General features: G+C 41.0%; 2 protein-coding genes across 7 annotated transcripts in view; one reads left to right on the top strand and one right to left on the bottom strand.

The window, feature by feature from the left end:
- The window catches only part of LOC131240097 (probable E3 ubiquitin-protein ligase ARI8), a 116,864-nt gene extending 111,519 nt beyond the window's left edge, over nucleotides 1–5,345 (top strand). Inside the window, exons 12-15 of the mRNA XM_058238140.1 lie at nucleotides 2,923–2,994; nucleotides 3,070–3,169; nucleotides 3,252–3,378; nucleotides 4,389–5,345. Of these exons, the coding sequence (XP_058094123.1) occupies nucleotides 2,923–2,994; nucleotides 3,070–3,169; nucleotides 3,252–3,378; nucleotides 4,389–4,650 (561 nt within the window). The 3' untranslated portion in view covers nucleotides 4,651–5,345. The remainder of the gene's footprint in view (nucleotides 1–2,922; nucleotides 2,995–3,069; nucleotides 3,170–3,251; nucleotides 3,379–4,388) is intronic.
- A 3,201-nt stretch (nucleotides 5,346–8,546) lies between these two features.
- LOC131240098 (protein TIME FOR COFFEE-like) lies at nucleotides 8,547–20,626 on the bottom strand. Of its 6 annotated transcripts, XM_058238146.1 has the most exons (16): nucleotides 20,198–20,626; nucleotides 19,858–20,102; nucleotides 19,718–19,766; nucleotides 19,491–19,621; nucleotides 18,041–18,082; nucleotides 17,689–17,959; nucleotides 15,747–15,914; nucleotides 15,368–15,656; nucleotides 15,216–15,282; nucleotides 15,048–15,131; nucleotides 13,863–14,145; nucleotides 13,556–13,640; nucleotides 13,383–13,470; nucleotides 12,212–12,571; nucleotides 9,614–11,141; nucleotides 8,547–8,877 (listed from the first exon to the last, which is right to left on the bottom strand). In XM_058238146.1, the coding sequence occupies exons 1-16, from the start codon at nucleotides 20,298–20,300 to the stop codon at nucleotides 8,873–8,875; spliced, it is 3,798 nt and encodes a 1,265-aa protein (XP_058094129.1). In that variant the 5' UTR covers nucleotides 20,301–20,626; the 3' UTR covers nucleotides 8,547–8,872. The 6 variants fall into 6 exon arrangements, with proteins under 6 accessions (XP_058094129.1, XP_058094128.1, XP_058094127.1 ...); XM_058238145.1 differs by having other exon boundaries at nucleotides 15,216–15,279; nucleotides 15,389–15,914; XM_058238144.1 differs by having other exon boundaries at nucleotides 15,389–15,914.
- Nucleotides 20,627–21,776: the final 1,150 nt, after the last annotated feature.

Raw genomic sequence — 21,776 nt, forward strand, 5'->3', positions numbered from 1 at the left:
CCTCCTCCTCCTCTCTCTCTTTCTCTCTCTCCCATCTGGTAGGCAGCAACTAGCGGCTCATCAAGTGCATGTCTGATTTTTTTATTTTTATTTTTATTTTAAAATTTTTTAATTGTTAAGAGGATGGACCACACACAGGAAATGGTGGAGATGGAAGGAAGTGGGTTGCGTACTGTGTAAACTCTTTGAGGTCCACCATGATTTATGTATTTTATCCCCTCTGTCCAGCCTGATTACCCGATCCGAATCAGTGCCAACTCGATCCGACTCGGTATTTCTGATCGGGTCGGACTCGGTTCAAATCAGCCTAGCCCATACCCGAACTCGGATTGAGTCAAGCATGCTGGACTTGGTACCGAATCGGATTAAGTTCGGGTCAGGCATTTTTCAAAACCGGATCGAGTTGGGTTGGACCTAACTGGGTTCGACTCGACTCGATGCCCACCATTATATACAAATGGCATTGGCAAATTTCAAGTACCGACATATCATTCATCACACTACTAGAATACGAAGTTTTTCTCATCGAAATAACGACGAGTGGCAGTGTCCATGATTGGGCACTCACCTCATTGATCAATCCTAGCAGATGGCTCAGATTGATTAATGGGGTAATCAATCGTGGATTTGGGCGTACACACACAAATATACATATACAAAGAAAGATGTAGTTCTTTTAAAAAATGCAATCTTCAGAGGCTAGAGAGTATTAAATGAGGAGAGAATGACATTAAATGAAAAAAGAGAAACAAGGAGAATGATTGTTTCCAAAGAAAATGGGATTACTAAAGAAGTTGTACATGTGTAATATATTTCGACGATTCACCACGTGTAACAAATCCAGTCCATTTAACTAGATAGGGTCCCATGTAAGCATGTGAAGGACAATTTTTTTTTTTTTTTATTTATTATTATTATTATTTAATCAATAGTATGACATTTTTCTACAAGAAGAGTGAGCTATTATAAATCAATTGCAACGATACAGATTCAACTTGCATGTGTGGCTTTACTAATGAGAAGCATTTACTAATTTTTAGTAAATAAAATTTAATCAGTGGGCCCTATTTGATGAATGGATTGGATCTTTGGCACATAATTTGCATCTTACTCATGTAAGACTTGATGTCACATATTCTTACATGTGATGCATTACATATTGATAGAAAGAGGGATTTTTGGTAATTAATGCACAACTAGTTGGACCAATTTCAATGGTCCAACTAGAATTTGGTGCCATCAACATTATCTGTTATTCACATAGGAGGCATACAATCAATGTAGAACCATATATTCGGAGAATAAATTGGGAAATGCACCGAATTTCTAACTGCTTGTAAATCGTGCAAGCAATATTTAGTACATGATATACTACCAAGCTGTCCAAAAATTTAGACAGTTTAAGAATACATATACAATAAACATTATTAAACCAATAACTATAACAAGATGTGCTATGAAATGACATTTTTTGAATCGTACAAGATTGTTATAAACATTGGATGATACAATGTAGTTCTACATGAATTTTTAAACAGGTAGGTAGATTATTAAATATGCATATAAACACATTAGTCGACATGAATGTAATTAACCAATATCCACAAATATTTATAATTTTAAGTACTCTAGAAAATAAACATATCGCAGATTTTCAATTATAATTCAACTCTACAAAATTCAAATCTAATCCAATTACACAAATTTTACTATCAATAAATAAAATCATGCAAATATAATCTAAAATACAAATCGACTAATTACAAATCTAATCCAATTACCTAACTCAACCCAACTGAGCCAAATCTAATCCAATTACCCAACCCAGCCCCAACTCGACATACACCTGACCCAACCGACCCACACCTGACTCAACCCCGTCCCAACTCGACCTAATTGATCCACACCTGACCCCACCTAGCCCCAACTCGACCCACACCTGATCCAATTGACCCAACCTGACCCACACCCGACCCAACCCAACTCCCAAACCTTCCAATTTGCAAATCAAAACCCCAATTTCCTATTTTCAAACAATTACATTTTAAAAAAACAAAGATTAGATTTAGAGGTACCTTGCTGTTGAGAGAGAGAGAGAGAGGAGCTCGGGTGGGCGTGGTGTGTAGGGTTTGTAAAGGGGAAACTGGAAAGGTAAAGAAAGGGACAGGTGGGGCCTTCAGGGTTATATAGTGCCAAGCCGAGTTCGAGCAAACCAAGCTTGGAATCGAGCTTTGAGCCAAGCCGAGTCGAGCACCACTCTACTTGACCTTAGCTCATTTTCAAACCAGCTGGGTCATATGAAGCTTGAGTCGCCTTGAGTCGCCATTCAAGTTGAGTCAAACCGAGCTAGATCAAGCCAAGCCGAGCGAGTTTTTCGAGCTAGTTTGGCTCGTGTACAGCTCTAATCCCAAGTGACCAACCCCCATGGGTGCTGAGGCAGCCGCTCAGGGGACAAGGTCGGGGAAAATGGTATTATATCCAGAATGACTTGGGTAGCCTTTTAACATATTTACTACCTCAACAATCATACAAATACGTTTATGGGCAATCTTTTGCTTAGAATTGTAAGATCATATATAAGCAGTTGGCAATGGCTATGGTTAGGCGTGCATTGCATGGGCTTAGGCGATCACCTATGGCCTTGGATGACTGCATAGTCTAAGGAGGTCTAGGTGGCTGAAACCTTGACTACTGTCATGGATTTCGTGGTGGGTCTTTTTCTAATCATGGGATAAAAAATAAAAATAAAATCCTTTTTCCCTTTCTTTTTCTTTTTCTTTTTCTTTTTTGAGTGGCAATCATGGGATTTCAGTGGAGGTTCTAGTCTATACTGGTAGTGTTAAAAAGAGTATAGAAATTATGATTGTTTCCCTATGCCATTATAAATGTGTAAAGAACTTATGATTCTCTTTAACTGTGCAGCTGGAGAAGCTGAGTGACAAACAATGCCAGCCTGAGTCTCAGCTCAAGTTTATAACAGATGCCTGGTTACAGGTATGTTTGAAGTTCTCCCTTCCCAGCTTTTTAACCCACTGCCTCTCCCCTTACCTTGAGCATGTTAATTTGCAGATAGTTGAGTGTAGGAGGGTGCTGAAATGGACCTATGCCTATGGCTATTACCTGCATGAGCATGAACATGCCAAGAGACAGTTCTTCGAATACTTGCAAGGTGTTCATTCGGATCCAAAGATAGAAATGCACTCCATATAACCTTTCCGATCAGACGTAACATCCTGTTCTTTGTTCAATAGGTGAGGCTGAGTCAGGGTTAGAACGGCTTCATCAATGTGCTGAGAAGGAACTACAAGTTTACCTTGAGGCAGAGGGCCCATCCAAAGATTTCAATGAGTTCCGAACGAAGCTTGCTGGACTGACCAGGTAATTTTCGGTTTAACCTTTTAAAAAATAAATAAATTTGAAAAACAAAATTTTGCTTGCCTTGGATGAGAAACATAAAATGCAAGCATTTCAACCTGATAACCACCATTTCCCCTCAGGAGGGGTGTTATTATGCTCAGTTGAATACACTTCTCGTCCTTTTCTGCTTGGCCAAGTGAATTTAAAGGTGGGTTTTAGCTGGTAGCTCAGTGGTAGACACTTGACGGGGTGCATTTTGAATGTTGAGGTCTCATGTTCCTGCCCTGCTTATCTATTAGAGAAAAGTGAATGTAAAGGTGAGGCCTGCTTTTGGTAACCTAAGACAGTGATGTAGTTGGCCCCATCATGGGATGGCCATAACCTATTGTCCCTTGTCAGGTGATCACATCCACCCGATGAAAATTGATAATTTCAACCTGATTCACATTTAGTTGGGTCCGCTAGGACATTTAGGAGTCTGTTTGGCTCCTCGGAATCAAACCACTAGGAAATGGATTCCACTAAGGAGGGTTGAATTTGTGTTTGGGTCCTGGGAAAGGGTGGGAAATGAAATTTCCTTTCTAAAATTTGCCCCTTTTATGATTCTCATCTTTAAAATGGATTGCAAAATTTTGGTATATGGAATCCCATCAATTGTCATATTCTTGGAAGGTATAAAAAGCTTCCTCCCACGTCCTATCTATGCCCAGTATCCAAACACGAGATGCATTCCTTGGAATATCTTACATGGCCTTGTCCCAGCTAATTGAGGTCAGCTACATGAATCCTGTTATGCCATTTCACTCATCTTTAGTTAATCCATCTCTTCAAGTCTATTCTTACCACCTCCACCCACATCCTTAAAGTCTTTCCCATTGCCCTGTAGAGCCTTCAACTTGAATGAACCACATCCTTGGTTAAACCTTATTACATGTATTATGCTGGTCATGTAGTCATTTTTTTTTAATTCTTTGGTTTCTTTAAAATTAATTTTCTGTTGTTTCTACTAATTAACCCAAATATTATGGCAGTGTGACTCGGAATTACTTTGAGAACCTTGTCCGAGCACTGGAGAATGGTCTGTCAGATGTTAATTCCCAAGGTGCCTGCAGCAGGACGGCAAGCTCCAAGAGCTTGGCCGGTAAGGGAAGAGGTGGAAGGGGCAAGGCAACAAGCTCTAGATCCGGTCCCAGCCGCAGCTCGGATGATCCAACCCACTGGTCATGCAGGCATTGCACCTATGCCAACATCAGGTCTGCCACAGAGTGTGAAGTCTGCCACCAATGTCGATAAGCGCTTGAACTCCTTTCCAGGCAGGTGGCCAACCAGAAAGCCTCATTTTGTGGGATGGCATTTACCTGCTGGTGTCAATGGTAAATTTCCGGAGCATTGACCATTGTCAAGGCTGTGAATGCATAGAAAAAGGGAAAATGAAATGAAAGAGGAGAAAGAAAAAAGCCTTGTTCTGTACTAGTGCATTGTGGGGATTCTCGTAAGGTATTACTCCGTTGTATATATGTGTCCGTGTATCCCATAATGTTGTTATTGATTATATATAGCAAGAGGCAAAATGCAAATGGCACGCATCTGTCACTTTCAATGGGTGGGATGGCCATTGATAGAGCCTCATATGTTAAGGGCAGGGACATGTGAATGAGCCTTCTTCAGCAGATTACAGAAGAAAGTGCTTTAAGATGTGAGTGTATTTCTGTTGGGTGCAGTACCAACAGCGTTGTGTTGTTGTTATACGTACATCTGCCTGTAACACATTGGTGTGAGATGGTGTCGATGGATCCTGTAAAGACCTGGGAAATGTAAGAGGTATCAAGTTGTCCCAGCCAATCTCCACAATATTATCTTCTCTATTGATCAGAAGAGAATCTCTATAGCATCTTTATAGGAGAATTAACTTGATATGCAGGCACTCGGAACTTGTACAGGTCTTGGTAACATTATCTCAAATGAAATTAATTTGTATTACCCTCTCTCACCAACTCTCAAAAATCAAAATCAGAGTTCTGATCCTGACACTTTTTATTTTTGAAATAAGACGGTTGGATATGTTTCATTTCTTCAGCCGTCCAGTGAATATCCGGCAACCTAATTGGGCGAACTTTAAAATGGACAGTTTAGTTGGAATTACCTGCAATTTCTAAGTGCGTATTATCCATCACGCTGCCAGATTTCAAAAACTCTTTTCGTTTCCTTTTTTGTTTTGTTTTGTTTTGTTCAAGATGGACACGTCATGGACTATATTACTTGGGAGAGGAAGTAAAGCATGCAGGAGAGTCCAACCAATACGTGCGCCCCGCGTGTGGTGATGTGGCATATGTGCGAGACCAGTCACTTGTGTATATTCCTGGCCCTGGAATCAGGTAATACCACTTGTCATATGGGTCACAATTAGGGCTGTACACGAGCAGAGTTAGCTCGCTTGACTTGAAATAGCTTGATTCAACTCGGTTCAAAACTGAGTTCAAGCCGAATCGAGCGGATTTTTTTAGCTCAGAAAAATTTCGAACCAAGTTCGAGGTTGGCCTAGTTTGACTCGACTCGGATCAAACCCAGCTCGAATCGGACTTGGATCGAACCAGTTCAGTGACGCGGTTACTTTGATATTAATGTTGCTCACCAACTGTTTGATGAAATGATCCAACCAAGTGTGGGCTGGTGGCAAGGAAGGTATGTATGTGAAATAAATATCCCTTTTTCTTGATTTTGATGTTGTCTATGAGGTGTTTGATGAAATACCCCAAAAAACCGCTGCAGTTGTTTTACAAGCAGTGAGAATTTGAGATGCAGTCCATGTGTTTATGAAAATGCCGCAGAGGCGAACTCGGCTCGATCTTGGCTCGAACTCGGCTCAAACTGGCTCGAGCCGAGCCAAGCTGGCCAGTCAGGCTCGAGGACCGAGCTGAGCCAAGCTCAAGCTGGGGTGGGCAAGTGGCCAAGTGAAGTCGAGCTGGGCACAACTCAACTCGGCTTGACTCGTGTACACCTCTAGTCACAATGTACAAATAAAATGGAAGGATAGGAAGAGCCTGATTCCTGGATGAGGACATCGTAGCATATGGACCCACCAATAGGGGGACTTAGATCTCCTAATGCATGTCGTCTTGATGAAGATGGGAGTTTGTCAGCCTGGGGAAGTTCCTGGGGTCGGAAGCTAACCTCATTTTAGGACATGAGACCAAAACTAGGGGGTTCCAAAATTCAAGTGGGCCACGAGACAGGAAACAAGTGGGGCACTGAATGCCCACCATTGAAAAAATTTGTGAGGCCACAAGTTTTGTATCAAGTTAATATTTTTGTGCTCAGTTTATCAAAGTGGGAATAACCCCTATGAACAGTTTGCGTGGCATATAAGTGTCAGGGTAGACTGCAAAAAGGTTTCAATGGTAGGCATATATCCCTCCATTGTTTCCTGTCGAGAGTTTTGGATCTGCTTCATTTTTTTTTTTATCCATCTTATTTTAGGGCATGAGCCCATAATTAAAGCATATCAAAGACTTGGGTGGACCACGGCATAGGAAGCCTTTCCATGGGAATAATAAGGTCCCACTGTTGCCTACATAAGGTCACACAGACATGGATGTGGCCGCCAAATAGTTTTCATAAGTGGGCGTTTAATTCTCACTGTTTGCTGTGGTGTGGTCCACTTGAGCTTATAAGACATGATTGTGTAATGTATAACTCAGTACTCGGTACGATCCACGCTCTCCATCCAGTTTTCCATATCATTTTAGGCGCTGAGCCCAATATTGAAGCGTATCTAAAGCTCAAGTAGACCACACCATAGGAAACAGTGGAAATAATGATTTCCACAATTGAAACCTTCCCGGGCAGTGATGTTTATTTGTTATCCAACCTGTTCATAAGATCGCATAGACATGGATGAAGGGAAAATGCAAATATAAGCTTGATCCAAAACTTGCGGCTCCCAAGAAATTTTCAACAGCAGACGCTCAATTCACATTGTTTCTTGTGGTGTGGTCCACTTGAGCTTTGGATATGCTTCATTTTTAAAGTCACGCCCTAAATTTATCTGGTAAAATGGATGGACGGAGTGGATAAAATACATAAATCATAGTGGGCCACACAGTTTGGATGGAGTGGAAAAAATACATAAATCATGGTGGGCCCCACAGAGTTTACTAAGTACGCAATCCGCCTCCATAAGACAGCACGGTGGGCCCCACAGTTTACTCAGTACTCTCTATACACTAGTGAGTCAGCGGTAGCCAGTCCGCCTCTGCTGCAATGGGCAAAAGATGCGAGGGTTGGGGTCCATTGGTCCCCAGCATGGAAAGCAATGCAGTTATGAGACCCCCTCTTCTAAACGGGTAACGAGGTGTGCTAGTTCTCTCATCTACATTACAAAATCTAATAAACACGGCCTTGAACGGCTTTCTTCTTCTTCTTCTTCTTCTTCTTCTTCTTCTTTATTATTATTATTATTATTATTATTATTCCAAGGATAATTTGAGCAGAGTCCATTTAGCGGCTATGTAACTTTCACTTGATTCAGTAAAAAGAAGTATGCATTCCATTGTTGCTAGCCCTTGGGTGAAGACTGAACCAATAACGGGATTATTTCAATGAAGGGAAAATGCCTACATCACCTTAATTTAGATACTACGACAAATTTTAAGGGTTTTTCTAGTTGAAAGAAGAAAATAAAAGGGTAATATGTCTACAAAATTTCAAGCCAGTTTGTAAAAGAAGTAGAAGAAAAGGGTAGGATCGGTGGATGCAACCAGAGAGAGAGAGAGAGAGAGAGAGAGAGCACGTATTCTCAATTAATTAAAATAAATGGAAAAAAAAATTAAAAAATCCCCTTCTATTATATATGTTTGTGGAAGAAAATTTAAAAATAATAATAATAAAGGAAAGAAAAAGGAAACGGGTGTTGCTTCACACCTAAAGAGCAGCAGCCATGCAGGCAAGCTGGCAGAGGGGTCTACTGTGGAGGGTGATAGCCGCTTCGTTATCTATCTCTTCCACTTCCTCTTACCGTTCAAAGAAGAGGAAGAGGAAGAAGAAGAAGAACAGGAGAGGGACTCATAACAATAATCAGCACCACTGTTACAATTTTTTATAGAAAAGCAAAAAAATAAAAAAGAAAAGAAAAAAGAAAAAGAAGAAGAAAAGAGAAGAATGTATAAATGAGTGGGGGGAAAAGAAAAAGAAAGAAAGAGAAGGAGAGATTAATATACAACTCAAAAATAAGATTTAGCTCCTAACTCATGCCCTAAACCTACGATACAATGGATTAACATCTCTCCCTCTCCTCTCAATATCCCTTCCTCGTTGTCAAAATCTGGGGGGGCCCCATCATCATCATCATCAACTTCAACGTGCAATTTCCAACCCTAGGATCTCTTGACCAGCTCCTGCTCAGCCGACCCACAGCCACCCCCACCCCCCAAGGGTCCTGCCACTCCTTGAAGAAAGTGTTTTGGCTCCTTGTGGAAGCTCTGCTTGCCTTTTCATCCTTTGCACATCATTTTTTTCCTCAAGCTGTAAGATGAGTGGAAAAAAAAAAAAGGTTTAAAAATTGTCTTCTAACTTTATCAGTTATTTTCTTCTAGGGTCATTTGGATGGTGGTAAATGGGGCAACTGGTAAATGATTTATATGTTTGGATGCTCTAATTTGCTAGTAAATCATTTACAAGCCCCCTTCTCATTTACTAGCAAAAAGCTGAGATTTCATTTCCCAGTAAATGAGGAAGATGGCAATAGCACTAATAATAATAATAATAATAATAACAATTTTTATTTTTATTTTTTAGTGAAAGGCTATAAAGCATAATTCATTTACCATTTACAGGCTATCCAAACACTGTAAATGATTTACTAGTAAATGAATCATTTACAACGTAAACCATTTACCACCATCCAAACGATCCCTTAATAAACAAAGAACATCTCCAGGACAATGTCTCTATGGCTCTTTGTTTCATCAACTATTCTCACCTAATCTTCTTACATCTCTACCATCCATCCACTCCGTGCAAAAGACCTACATATCAGATGTTTCATGTCTGAAGCCACCCCCACCAACCGATGAGAATTTCAGAGCAATTCGTACATTCAATCAATAAGCTTGGAGGATGGCCCAAAGTGCACTGACTGTGGGGTGGTAGAGAAGTGTATATACTGGTGAGTTCAAGTGCATAGCATACAAATGGGATCATATGAAAAGCATGAAAAGAAAGTGGTGTGAAACTGAAGCAAAGGAACAGCAAAGCATACCTGTCGCTGGTTTTTGTTCAGTTGATTTCGCAGGCAAGTTTGTAGCTGATTTTCCATAGGATGCCCCAGCCATTGCGGCTATAGGGCCACCAACCAAAGGACCAAGGACAGCAGCACCCTTCCCACCACCCACAACATAACTGCCAGCACCAGACCCTGTCAGCACTGGCTGTGCATGCTGATTGGCAGCCCTTCTCGCATTCATGTTGCCAGAAAACACTGCCTGTGCTACGGAATTTGGCTCTGCATGCCGCTTCTGGGGCAAAGCAGTGCCACCACTCTGGTGCACAGGCTCCGAATTGAAGAAGAGCTGCTGGTTCTTACCCAGGCTCTGAGCCTGAGCTGACTGAGCTGAAACAGACGGCCCAGTAGTCATCACTTTCTGGCTTGAATTCAGCGGTGTGGATGGGAGTTTCGCCACCTTCCCTGCTGGACTTCCAGCATTGGAGGTTGCAAGTACTGCTGCAGGTGATTGAAGAATGGCATTTCCAAGAGGGCCTGCTTGAGCCACTCTCTGAGAAGATTGCATCTTCCACTGCAGGGGGTTCTGCATGTTTGACAAGCCCATCGGCCCTCCTGGAAAATTGGCACTGGAATAGACCACAGGCATCCGGTCAGCATAAGCCATCCCCCCTGATGCCATAACCGTTGAGGCAGCAGAAACAGCTGGTTTGGCTCGAGCCATGACCTGCTGCTGCACAGCAGTTCCCATCGATGGGGGGTGGCTAGACTCAGTCGACTTATCATTGTCCCTGGCAACAGGAACCTTTGCTGGAGCTTTTGACAGATTACCAAGCTGATAATGGTTATGCCCAACATCTGGCAAGGCTTGCAGCATTGCTTGTCCTGGTGGGACTGGCCTGGCTACCTCTACACCTTTCATGATCGTCTGGAAACCTGGGTCACCAGGCTGTTGTGGCAGCTTTCCACCCAGAGCCGCTGCCATGATCGGAAAATTCTGAGGCAAGTTTGTGTTTAAGTTTGGGTAGTTGCTGGGGAAGTTCTGGGCCTGGAGCTTCTTCTTCTGAACAAGCGAGGCTTGACCATCAGTACCATCCTCACTGTTCTTGGGAGGTTCGAGCTCAGTGCCATGAGACTCTGGAGGCTTTGATGCTGGAAACCCATGCGGTGGTCGGAGGTGCTGCTTATGAGAGGTCAATGACCCAGTTGAACAGGTGGGATTTTGAGTTTGTGGCAGGGAGTGTGACTGGAGCTGCAATAGCTGAGAAGGGTAGAAAGAGCCAGCAAAGAAAGGAGCTGCTGCTGGCTGCAGCGGTTGCTGGTTTATATGGGCCCTGTAGGGTGGTGGGACAGGAAAAGGATAGTTACTGTGAAGCATGGTGAGGTACTGAGGATCGGAGGTTGGTGTTGCTATGTTGCCAAACTTGGTATTTGCAGAAGCGGCAGCAGCAGCCACAGCTGCAGCTGCTGCTCCAGAGGCGGACAATAAACCTGCACTTTCTGCTAAGCCGCCCGGTTTTGTTTCCCCTGCTTTAGACTGGGAGATGGGAAAAATGAAGGCCGGCCCCTAAAATAAAATACAGATTTTGTAAGAAATGATTTCAACTACAAACAATACAAAAGGGTTCCACTGGTTTTCTCTTTTTATAACAGTGTTTAACAACTTGATTGAGTTGTAAGTCATATGATACTAGTTTCAGAGTGTGAATCAATGGTTAGATCATAGATGATTTGTGGTTGGATGGTTTTATATATATATATATATATATATATTTGAGACTGGCTCATGTAAATTGTTAGGTTTTTGGATACTTTTGAATGGCTTTTTTTTTTTTTTTGGTAAGGTTTATAATTGTGATCCTCTGCCACGGTTGGTTCCACGCAAAAGATGAAGATCTAGTCCAGAAGCAGTTGATTGTAAAACTTCTGCAAATCTACCAGCTAAAAGCCAACCCCAAATTGCTGAGAGAGGCTTAGATGATGATTACAATTATGATGATGAAACAACAACAACAACTGCTACTGCTACTAAAGGTTCATTTGGATGCATAGATTAATTGTAAACATTCTAATCAATCGAAAAGAAATGAGGAAAAAAAAAAGTTTCCTAGCATCCATATTTTATAGCCCTCAAATTTAAGTTACATTCCTTTCAACTCCAACTTGGAAGAGTAATGCAATGATAATTGGAACTGAGATCCTCAATATAAATGCTCAAGTAAACCTCAGCCATTTCCACTTTAATAGAGCAATTAAGGTGGTTGAATTAGATAGTGTGGCCAAATGCACCCTTAAAACTCATTTGAGCAATTGAAGAACTCAGTCAACTTCTTGATAAATTAGACAAAAAATTCAATCTATTTAAACTTGAAAAAACTCAATCCAATGCTGAGATTCAGGTCGGTTCAGACTCAGCCCTTGATCAGGTCTGATTCAGTTTCGAAAAGAGAGAACAAAAAAAAAAAAAAGAGTTCAAAGTAAAGGAACCCAAGGCATTTAGCAACTGGTTGCAGTCCAATGGACAGTTGACCATTTGAGGGACACTTGGAGAAAAAAAAAAGGGTTTTGCAGCATATCATTTAGAAGCTTCTGAGGTGAAATTTTGTGGATATTACTAACAGCCTTTTGATAACTCACCTGCTGTGCTGATTGAGGAAGTAATGGCTGCTTTCTTGGCACATCTGCAAAAGAGTTGGGAGCCTTTTCCTTCAGGTTGTGGCCATTTAGACTGCCTGCTGAACCACATCCAAGACTACTGTTGGGTAGGGTGTTTGGATTCCTGATAGAAGAGCCACCAAACAGTAATACATCTGACTGGGGCAAGATACTCATGTTATAGGGCTTGGCTCCATAAAGAGCTGCTGAGCCAGCAGCAGCAGCAGCATGCCAGAAAGGGTTGAGTCTTGCTAGTTGTTGCTGGTAATGGATAAGACGAGCAATGAAAAGATGAGTTGCACAACGATTTGGCCGCGGATGTGGTAACATGACAACAGGGGCCTGAAATAGAGAAACAACATCCATCATTACATTGCCATACTGCATTTGGGTTGTAATTCTTACAAGCCCATAAAACTAGGAACTATCAATGCCTGAACTTCTGAGAGGGATAACCAATTTATATCTTATTAATCAGAACCATAGTTAAGTCACAAACCCAACCAAAACTGCCTGAACAGCTGAGAGGGATAGTCAATTTATATCTTATTAATCAGAACTGAAGTTACAAGTCACCAAACTCAACCAAGACTTTGAAATATTCACAATTATTGCCGCATATAAATAATTTCAAAATGCAGAAGTGTCCCACAAATGAGAAAAAGAAAAAGCCTTACTGCGCAGATTGCTACTTACCTTCCTTAATTATTAGAAAGACTTTTTAAATAGAAAGGATTTACACCCTATGTTTTTAATGCAGACACCTTTTATTATTTTTGGTATTAGAAAGGTATTAAAAGTATAAATATTGTAATACCAAGCATATAAAAATGGTGCATAATTCAAACAACTGGAGGGCGTAAGTCTCAGTCCCATTCCTAATTTGGGTTTGTGACAGCCAATACATGAATGCAAGTAATGCCAAAACACGATTGCCAACAAATTTCAAGACGATTTTGCAAGCAGATAAAAAGTACTGCTTGCCCAAAAACAATCCAGTGAACAAAGCTCCACCAGGAATTGAGTGGAACCATCAGCAGTGCATGGATCTTGATCAAATCCAAGACAAAGGAGAAGACTCTTCCATTTTTTACCAGAGTGCAGACCTCATGGTTAAGAAAATTTCCACAGGAGAAGGAAACTAAGCAATTACATTTGGGATGGCAGCATTCCCTTCCATATGTATAGCTCCTCGAACAGATGGCACTCCAGAAGGATTAGCTGGGCTTGAACCCAGATACCTGATCATGAAGTGTCTAATTAGCTACAGGCCCAGTCAATTCATCAAGTATGGAAATATCTGTATCTTAGACAAAAATGGCATACCCAAATGGAGGAAGACCTCCATGCCAACCAGGAATCATCATGGGAGTCGGGGTTGCAGCAGTAGGTATGATCCCTATGGGTGGTGCTGAAATACACAAACAAAGAAAGTTGGAATGCAGCACAGTTGTTAACAAAAGATATACACTGATCACCTACAACCAGTTGTATGCTACAGTCTATTTTTTATGCCTTAAGAATTTTGGTTTCGAAATGCTTGATAAGGGTTGTAGTTTACATAACCTATATCCAATTGTGGGTGATCATTCAAATAAATGAGAAGCAAAATAAATCAACCCGATGTACGGACCAGTTCTCTCTGCCTGTCTTGCTGTACTTTTGGTAAGTTTCTGAAAGTGCTGTTGCTTGTTACCAGCCCTATCCAAATTGTGTCCATCATGATGTGATTCAGTTTTCCTCTCGTTGACTGACTGTTTCTCCAAGTTCACCTCCTCCACAGCTTCCTTTACTTGGATTTTCACCTCGGACAGAATGCTGTGATCCTGCTTCACTGATGCTTTCTCTACCTCCATCTTTTCAGCTATATTGGTGATTCCTTTGCTCTTATCAACAGTTCCATCAATGACTTGGCGCTGTTATGAATGATAGGAGTCACAAGAATTATCATGTAGCAAGGAAACCACATCTTGATAAATTGTCCTTTTAGATGTGCTTGCAAGCATGCAAAGAGTAAAGCTTCAGCGTCAACAAATGCTGGATCAGTACAAAACATTACACTCCCCTAGGTCATGGTATTCCCCATATTGTTATTGGAGAAAACACAAGGCACTTCCCACATTTTTCATGTATCAGAAGCTTTATCCAGGTACATCTGGCACACTTACAAAATCCAAATCATTCACCCAGCGGGACGTCTCTTTGATGGGTCAGAGCCCAAAATCATACAGATCAGACAGTCATAACCCTTCAACTAAAGGATTTTTTAGGAAAAAAAAATTGGACAGGGAATGTTACTTTGGTTTTAATCAGCCATCTACAGTCCTAAAAGCCCTCCAATAAGACAGGACTGATAATTGCTGTAATTTTTGAGCTAGAGACCATCCTAGGAAGGGCCTTCCATGTCTGCAGTTCAGATCTTGTATGCCTGTGGCACATGTACGAGAACAGCATTGCTGGTGACTAAAGTGAACAAAGTGAACAATGCCATAGTCTTGCCCTTATTGTTTATATACCTGTTACATTCCTATTTATCATAATATAGCTTCCATACTTACATTTCTATACACAACTTCATAATTTCAGATACAAACATTATATTATAGCTCTACAGGCTTGTCTATGTAGTGTGTACTGAGTTTTCTAGGAGCATGACATTTGGCACCATCCATGTCATACAGAAACATAAACATTCTTTTATAGATTATGCAGGAAACCATAAGTCAATACATTCCTCATAGAATGAAAGCACAGTCTTCAAAAGATTATGGTCTCCAGTGTAATTCAATATATGAGTAGGAAGGCAAAAATTACTCACATGCCCGTAATCTGATGCAAGAGGGGCACTTCTATCAACAGCATTGGTCATGCAGTCATCAGGACAGAAATTTTCAGGAGGTGCCTGCGAGGAAACGATACTTATAGATAAATGTTCCGACAAATAAATTTAAATTAGTAAAGATAGGGAAAGGCTACGATTGCTGACCATCAGATCGATTTCAATTCTAGGCCCTTTCACTCCCTCAGTAGCAGCAGAAACTGAAGAACATCTACTAATTGAAACAGACATACTTTCAGTAATGGAATGGTCGAACAATCAATATAACTCCATAAACAATCAGCAACAGAAAAAACTACATTTTATGAGGAGAAACACACATCTTTGGTGCCTCAAGCTTAACATCTGGAACAGGCAAATCTTGGCTGAAAGAGCTCATCTCCTTTTGGGTGATTTGTTGATTTTGATCAATGGATAATTTGCAGTCGGCATCTAAAATTCTTTCTTCTGCTGTTGTCGGGACAACACTTACAGGTACCCTCTCTTCTGGAGACACGACGGTTTTTGCCTCAGCAGGATTCAAGGAGCTTGGTTTCTCTTCTGGATGGAGAGGATCTCTTGGCATAGAAGTCTGACAGGTTGAAGAAACTGGCAAAGAAGTTTCCGGTTTGGAAGAATCAGAATTACTGACTGCTGCATGTTTGTCACCTTCTGCAGATAAAACCTCCACTTTTGTACCTTGGGGATCCTTGTCTGCTGCCATCTTCATTACAGGAGAAGCGGCAACCAAACTGATAGGGTTCCCTGCATTGGTGCTTCCAGAGGACTTGGAAGAACATGCCATCAAGGTAGTGGGGTCGCTGCTGTCTTCTAACGATACAGGCTTTGGCTTTTTCCTTTTTGGAGCTGCAAAAGAAGAGTTTTGGGATTAAGCATACCTGAACATGGGAAGTAAAATAGATTCATGGAAAGCTTGAGATTTATTACTTCACAAATTCACTAGCCAATAGGCATGCACATTGACATACCAGCTCCATTGATTCTATCATGATGGATGCACAAGCAGTGGACATCATAAGTGCCAAAACAGGTTTCTAAAGCTATCCACTGTTAAAGATCATTATAACATGGAAAGCTAGAGATTTTATTGCTTCACAAATTCACTAGCCAATACGCATGCTCATTGACATACCAGCTCCATTGATTCTATCATGATGGAAGCACAAGCAGTGGACATTAGTGCCAAAACAGGTTTCTAAAGCTATGCACTGTTAAAGATCATTATCCCATAATACTTCAAATATCATGATTCATTGACATTTTAAAAGGTCTAGCTGGCATGTTATGCTTGAATAGGAAGATATGGTTTCTGTAGTTTTCAAAGGCTCTAGAAGCAATGAATTTTGCTAAAATAGTAAGAATTATAATTTCATAAAGAATGGGTGACTTGTTACCATTGGATATAAGACCATTCTTATTCTTCAATCTCCAAAAGATTGAAATTGGAGATGCATGGATTTAGTGAACAACCATCATTTGAACTTTGAGAATAAAAACTAACAATCAAGCAACCATGTATGTGTTGGTTTTACACTTTCATTGTTATGTTTCTGGCTATCGTTAGGGGGCTTCTCCCACAATTCAAGCAAAGTTTCTAATGCATGGCTTCCATCTACTCTGCTGTTTGAAGGAGCATAGACATAAAGGGCGGGCTTTATTTCAAAGATGCTTCTACTACATACTCTCTGAGTTGCCTCACATACAGTGAACTCAAACCTTCTTGGTTAATTTTCTTTGATGCTGCAGCTTTGGGCATTTCTGTTTTGACAAAAGCAGTGGGAAAATAATCTTGCAAATTGGAAGGAAAAATGAGTAAATAATATCTGCATAGAATCGCTTAGGCCCTGTTTGGGATCAGGGAAATGAGACAATGGACTTGATAAATCCATGAACTTCTCAAATTCATGGATTTACATTGGATTTGGATTTTGGCAAATTCCAAAGTCCATTGTTTGGTAATCAAGCGACAGATCCTTGGGTTTAAGAGCATTTTGTGGCAATGCAAGAGCATTTATTACAACAGAATAACTTTTATTGCTTTTAAGAAATCTCTCGTTTTGTGGATTTCCTAAGTCTTTAGGGCTCGTTTGGCAGCATGGATTTGAATTCCTGTGGATTGGGTGGATTTTTAGTTGGTATGGACTTAAGTACATTTAAAATCATAGCCTTGATGTGGGAGTTCAAAAAGAACACTTTTGGGGGAATTGGATTCCTCTTGAATAAACGTCCCTCTTAACTCTTTGCTACCAAACAACCAAAAAAACAACAAATCCCCACATATCTCTTTGGATTTCTCCCAAATCCATGGATTTATTGGATTTGAGAAATCCATGAATTTGACAAATAAATCCATGAATTTGACAAATCCTCAAAAAAAAAAAAAAAAAAAAAAAAAGAAGAAGAAGAAGAAAAGAAAAGAAAAAGAAAAAGAAAAGAAAAAAGGGAAGATTTGATATCCATGTTCACATATCTCTGCCCCAAATCGCACACCCCAAACAGCCCCAGAGATAAAGGGATTTGAAATAGTGCGTGTTGTAGTTATAGAAAATTATGATTGAATTCTGTAATTCTAACATCTGATGATGAACATTGATGCAGTGGTAGTGGTCTTTTTCCTCACCCATCAGAGTTGGTGCAGCAACAGGGCTTGAATGTTGTGGCAACACTAAGGGTTGCGAAGATGGGGGTGAAACAGGACTTGACACTGGAGATGAAGCTTTGGACACAACTGAGACTGAAGCTTCATTTGATGAGTTGTGCTTCAGATCAAGTTTTGGGGAAGAAGTTTGAAAGATCTCTGGCTTGGCAGGAGAGGGATGAGACTGCAGCCTGGTGAGTCCATACAAGACCTGAGCAACTTCAACTTCAACTTCACTTTCTGAAATTGAGACCTGCAAGAAGCTGCAGTGTTGGGCAACAAGGTCGACACAGCCAAATAAAAAATCAGAAGAAGGAGAGTACTGATTACTGACTTTTGATGTCTTCATGGGCTTTGTTTTCATCGTTACAGGTTTCTGTGATAAATTCCCCACAAACAAAAAAAAAGAAAAAAAGAAAAAGAAAAAAGAAAAAAGAGTGGAAATCCACATGAGCAGGGATGTTGGCGAAGTGATTAAAACAAACAGGAGAATGATTGTAACTACTAAATGAAGGATACGCTACCACAAATACCCATCATCTTATAGAAAAGTACAACCATATAGGGCCTGTATGGATGCAACCGTGTCACAAAGGGCTTTTTTGTAAAAGGCCCTTTCTTGCAACTTCCATACCGTCATTTCGTCGAAAACCAATTGGATTGATTTATGATGAAATGTCGATTTCTCGCCTAGATCGGCGGATGGGTTTAAAAAGGAAGTTGTGGGTGGCAATCCAAACAGGCTGCAAAACCAGGGTTTTGGATCAAAATGATCTGAAGCCCTGCTTTTGACAGTGGGTCCAAACGGGCCATTGGAAATTTCCAAAATATGTGCAGGATCTTGGAGAGGCAGAGAAGCCCGACTAAAATGACCAGAAAGACCGCCTCTTCACATGAAGACTGATGAAAAGCAATGTTAAATCTCCCAAGTTAAACTCTTTCTTCATACCAACCCAAATTCCCCAAGCTAAGAGAAAATCTTTAAAAAAATCTGGGGGCTTTTTAAAAAGTGTAAAAGAAAAAGGCATAGAAAGTTCTGTAAAATAACAAATTGGAGAGCCGGATATCCAAAAATTAGCATTTTTTTTAATACACTAGCAAAGTAGTTTTAGATTATTCATAAACTCCTTTAATTGGCAATTAAAGGAAACCCTCTAAAAATGACCAAAAACCAATGTGAAAAGAGAATATGAAAAAATCTGGGGACCAAAAACCAATGTGAAATCTCCAAAGTCAAACTCTATCTCAATGCCAACCCGAATTTCCCAAGTTAAGAGAATATGAAAAAAATAATAATCTGGGGGCGTTCGAGAAAGTATGTAAAAGAAAATAATGGCAAATTCTATGAAATCACAAATTGATCAAACTTCTCAAAAAATGCCACTCACGAAGATTTTTATTAGAGAGAGAGAGAGAGAGAGAGAGAGAGAGAGCATTATTTCTTTCGAATCGATCTGGTGATCCCTTGCTCTCTGGAAAAACTAAAAGACCCAAGCCCCTAAAATGCTGAAAACAACCAAAAACTGAAAATTTTCGATACCGAATGTATAAATAAAGTGGCAGAATCACCAATAAGAGGGAAAAAAAAAAAACTACAATTTTCACATCTCAAAAAAATTTCTTTGAAAATATTTTAAGAAAAATCTGCTGCTTCAGTAAAATAACTCGCTAATTTTCAAATAGAACAAAAAGGCAAGCATTTTAGAAGACGTTGGATTCAAAAAGCAAGAAAAAAAGAAAGAAAGAGAAAATGTTAATAAAAAATAAAAAGAGTATGCACCCACCATTCTTTTGCCTGCTCTCATTGAAGCATTGGACGGGGGTGGGGAAACAGATGCGGCACTAGTCCGGGCAGGCGAAGAAGAAGAAGACTGCCGAACAGCCGGAAATGAATCCTGCAACCTTTTAGCCGAAGCTGAAAACGTAAAAGATTGAAACATAAATAGAAAAAAAAAAAAAAAAGAGTGAAGGAAAATTAATTTTAAAAAAGGAGATTAAAAATTTTCCGAACCAGAGCGAGCCTTGCGAGGAACTGAAACCCCAATAACCTCATCCGATCCCTGAAACGACAAAATTAATAAATAAATAAGAAAAATAAAACACCAGATTAAAACACAACGGAAATGGAGAAAAAAAAAATCCGAAATTCACCTTCCACTGCGATTTGCCTCTGCTAGCCTGCCGCAACGAACCTCCGGTGCGTGGAACCATCTCATCTTCTTCCTCATGCTCTTCATCCAAGCTCTCGTCGGAGCTTCCGTCTGCAACGTCATCCTGATCAACACGGAAGCTCTCGTTTGAGCTGCTCAGCCTCCGTCTCCTTCTAGATCGATCGTTACCGTTGGATCGATCTCTAACCACGGGATCGTTCCCTCCATCTTCAACCTCAGAAACACCTACAAAAAAGCATACAGAATTTCAGATAATAAAATTTCCGGGAAGTTTTTAAAAAAAGTGAAAATTTTGAAGATTTTTTCTCAGATCTGGTTACCGTGAGACTCCCTAAACACGTTGCCTCGAGATCTGCGCCGAGAAGACGAGAAGCTTCCGGAAACAGCAGCCGTTCCTCTTCTACTCTCCCTATTTCTCTCCATTCCGATCTTCAACGAATCCGACTCGGCAAAACCCGACGTATTTCATCGAAACGGGGATTCAAGATCAGGAAAAGTCGACAATATTCCTAGAAATCATCGCAGCAGATCTGCACCAAAGAACTCGAATCCGAACCGAAACCCAACAGAATCGTTCGGTTCGAATCCGGAAGTCAGTATTGGAAACTCGGAATTGGAGCGAGTTCTTCCAATTCGGCGGATGGATCGCTAGGTTTCTCGAGAGGAAGAAACCCTAGCAGACAGCAGATTTCTTCTCCGTCTTCTTCTTCTTCGTCGTCTTTAGAACTATCGTGCGAAATGGCACAAAATTCTCCTTCACTGCATAAAAAGCAGCCTAAAGCTCCAACCGACGGCTCAGATTCTTCCTTGTGTCTTGGCAATTAGATCGGCCCGTCCATTTGCGGAGAATACATCTGACGGTCTGCATGAGATAGAGCTGATGTGGCGAGATATCCAACCGTATATAGGATTGGTGGCGAGTAGCTCTAAATAGGCACAACGTGGCGCAATATAAGTGGCAATTCTGGTAATCCTGGCAGCCGCTGACAATTCAGTTCTTCGAGTCTCAACCTTCCACCGGCAACAACCGGTTCTCGCAATGCACTCAACCGGCTGTTAGAGTCCAGGTGGCTGGATGCCGTACTGCTCCGGACACTGAGAGGGACTCCCGCCTTCCCCGGCGAGACACCCAACCCCGCTGAGCGGAGCGAGAGGCTATTTTCTCCGCGGGACTGTAGCTGCTAGATCCGGGAGCCGATTAGGTGCGGCCCTGACAGTGGGGCCCACCTTGAGTTATATTTTGTATATCCACACCGTCCATCCGTTTTTTCGAGCTCCTTTTAGGGATGAGTCCAAAAATTAAATAGACCCAAATATCAGGTGGACCACACCATAGGAAACAGTGGTGATTGAACACCCGCCATTAAAAGTTTCTTAGAGGCCACCGAATGTTTATTTGCCGTCAAACGTGTCGAACAAGGGGAAGGTTTTAACGGTCAATCACCACGGTCTCCTATGGCATGGTCCACCTGAGATTTGGATCCGCTGATTTTTTTGATCGTCCGCTAACGGATGTACAAAATGTACGGTCAGCGCCGCACCGTGCTTAGTGAGTGCACCTAATCCACTACAGTTTGATCCAGCGCCACGTTGAGATGATCCAAACCGTTTATATTATGACCCTCGCTATGGATGGGGAATGATCAAAAGAAAACTGAGATTGGACCATTCAAACCCTGAATACTTTATTACTCTATTCTTTTGAATATGAACGGTCGATCTGACATTTAGTTCGTGGACTACTGATAGAATTTTCTAATCTTAAAGGTGTTTTTGGGTAGGCCCGTCATACGAATGTCTCGGATCATTGGAACATGGCCCGGATCCAAAGGCCTCCCCATCTGGGGAAACAGATAATAGATTGGGTTATACAGGAGACGAGCCTATGCTTACTCGCTT

Source organism: Magnolia sinica, chromosome 3 (assembly GCF_029962835.1).
Source record: "Magnolia sinica isolate HGM2019 chromosome 3, MsV1, whole genome shotgun sequence".
Taxonomy (NCBI): Eukaryota; Viridiplantae; Streptophyta; class Magnoliopsida; order Magnoliales; family Magnoliaceae; genus Magnolia; species Magnolia sinica.

What these genes read in the sequence shown, in the direction of transcription:
- LOC131240098 (XM_058238142.1), bottom strand. Translation starts at nt 20,300, where the DNA reads ATGGAGAGAAATAGGGAGAGTAGAAGAGGAACGGCTGCTGTTTCCGGA. An exon ending in GAGGCAAATCGCAGTGGAAG is followed by an intron (nt 19,767 to 19,857) that starts GTGAATTTCGGA and finishes TTGTCGTTTCAG; the next exon opens with GGATCGGATGAGGTTATTGG. An exon ending in TGAGAGCAGGCAAAAGAATG is followed by an intron (nt 18,083 to 19,490) that starts GTGGGTGCATAC and finishes AATTTATCACAG; the next exon opens with AAACCTGTAACGATGAAAAC.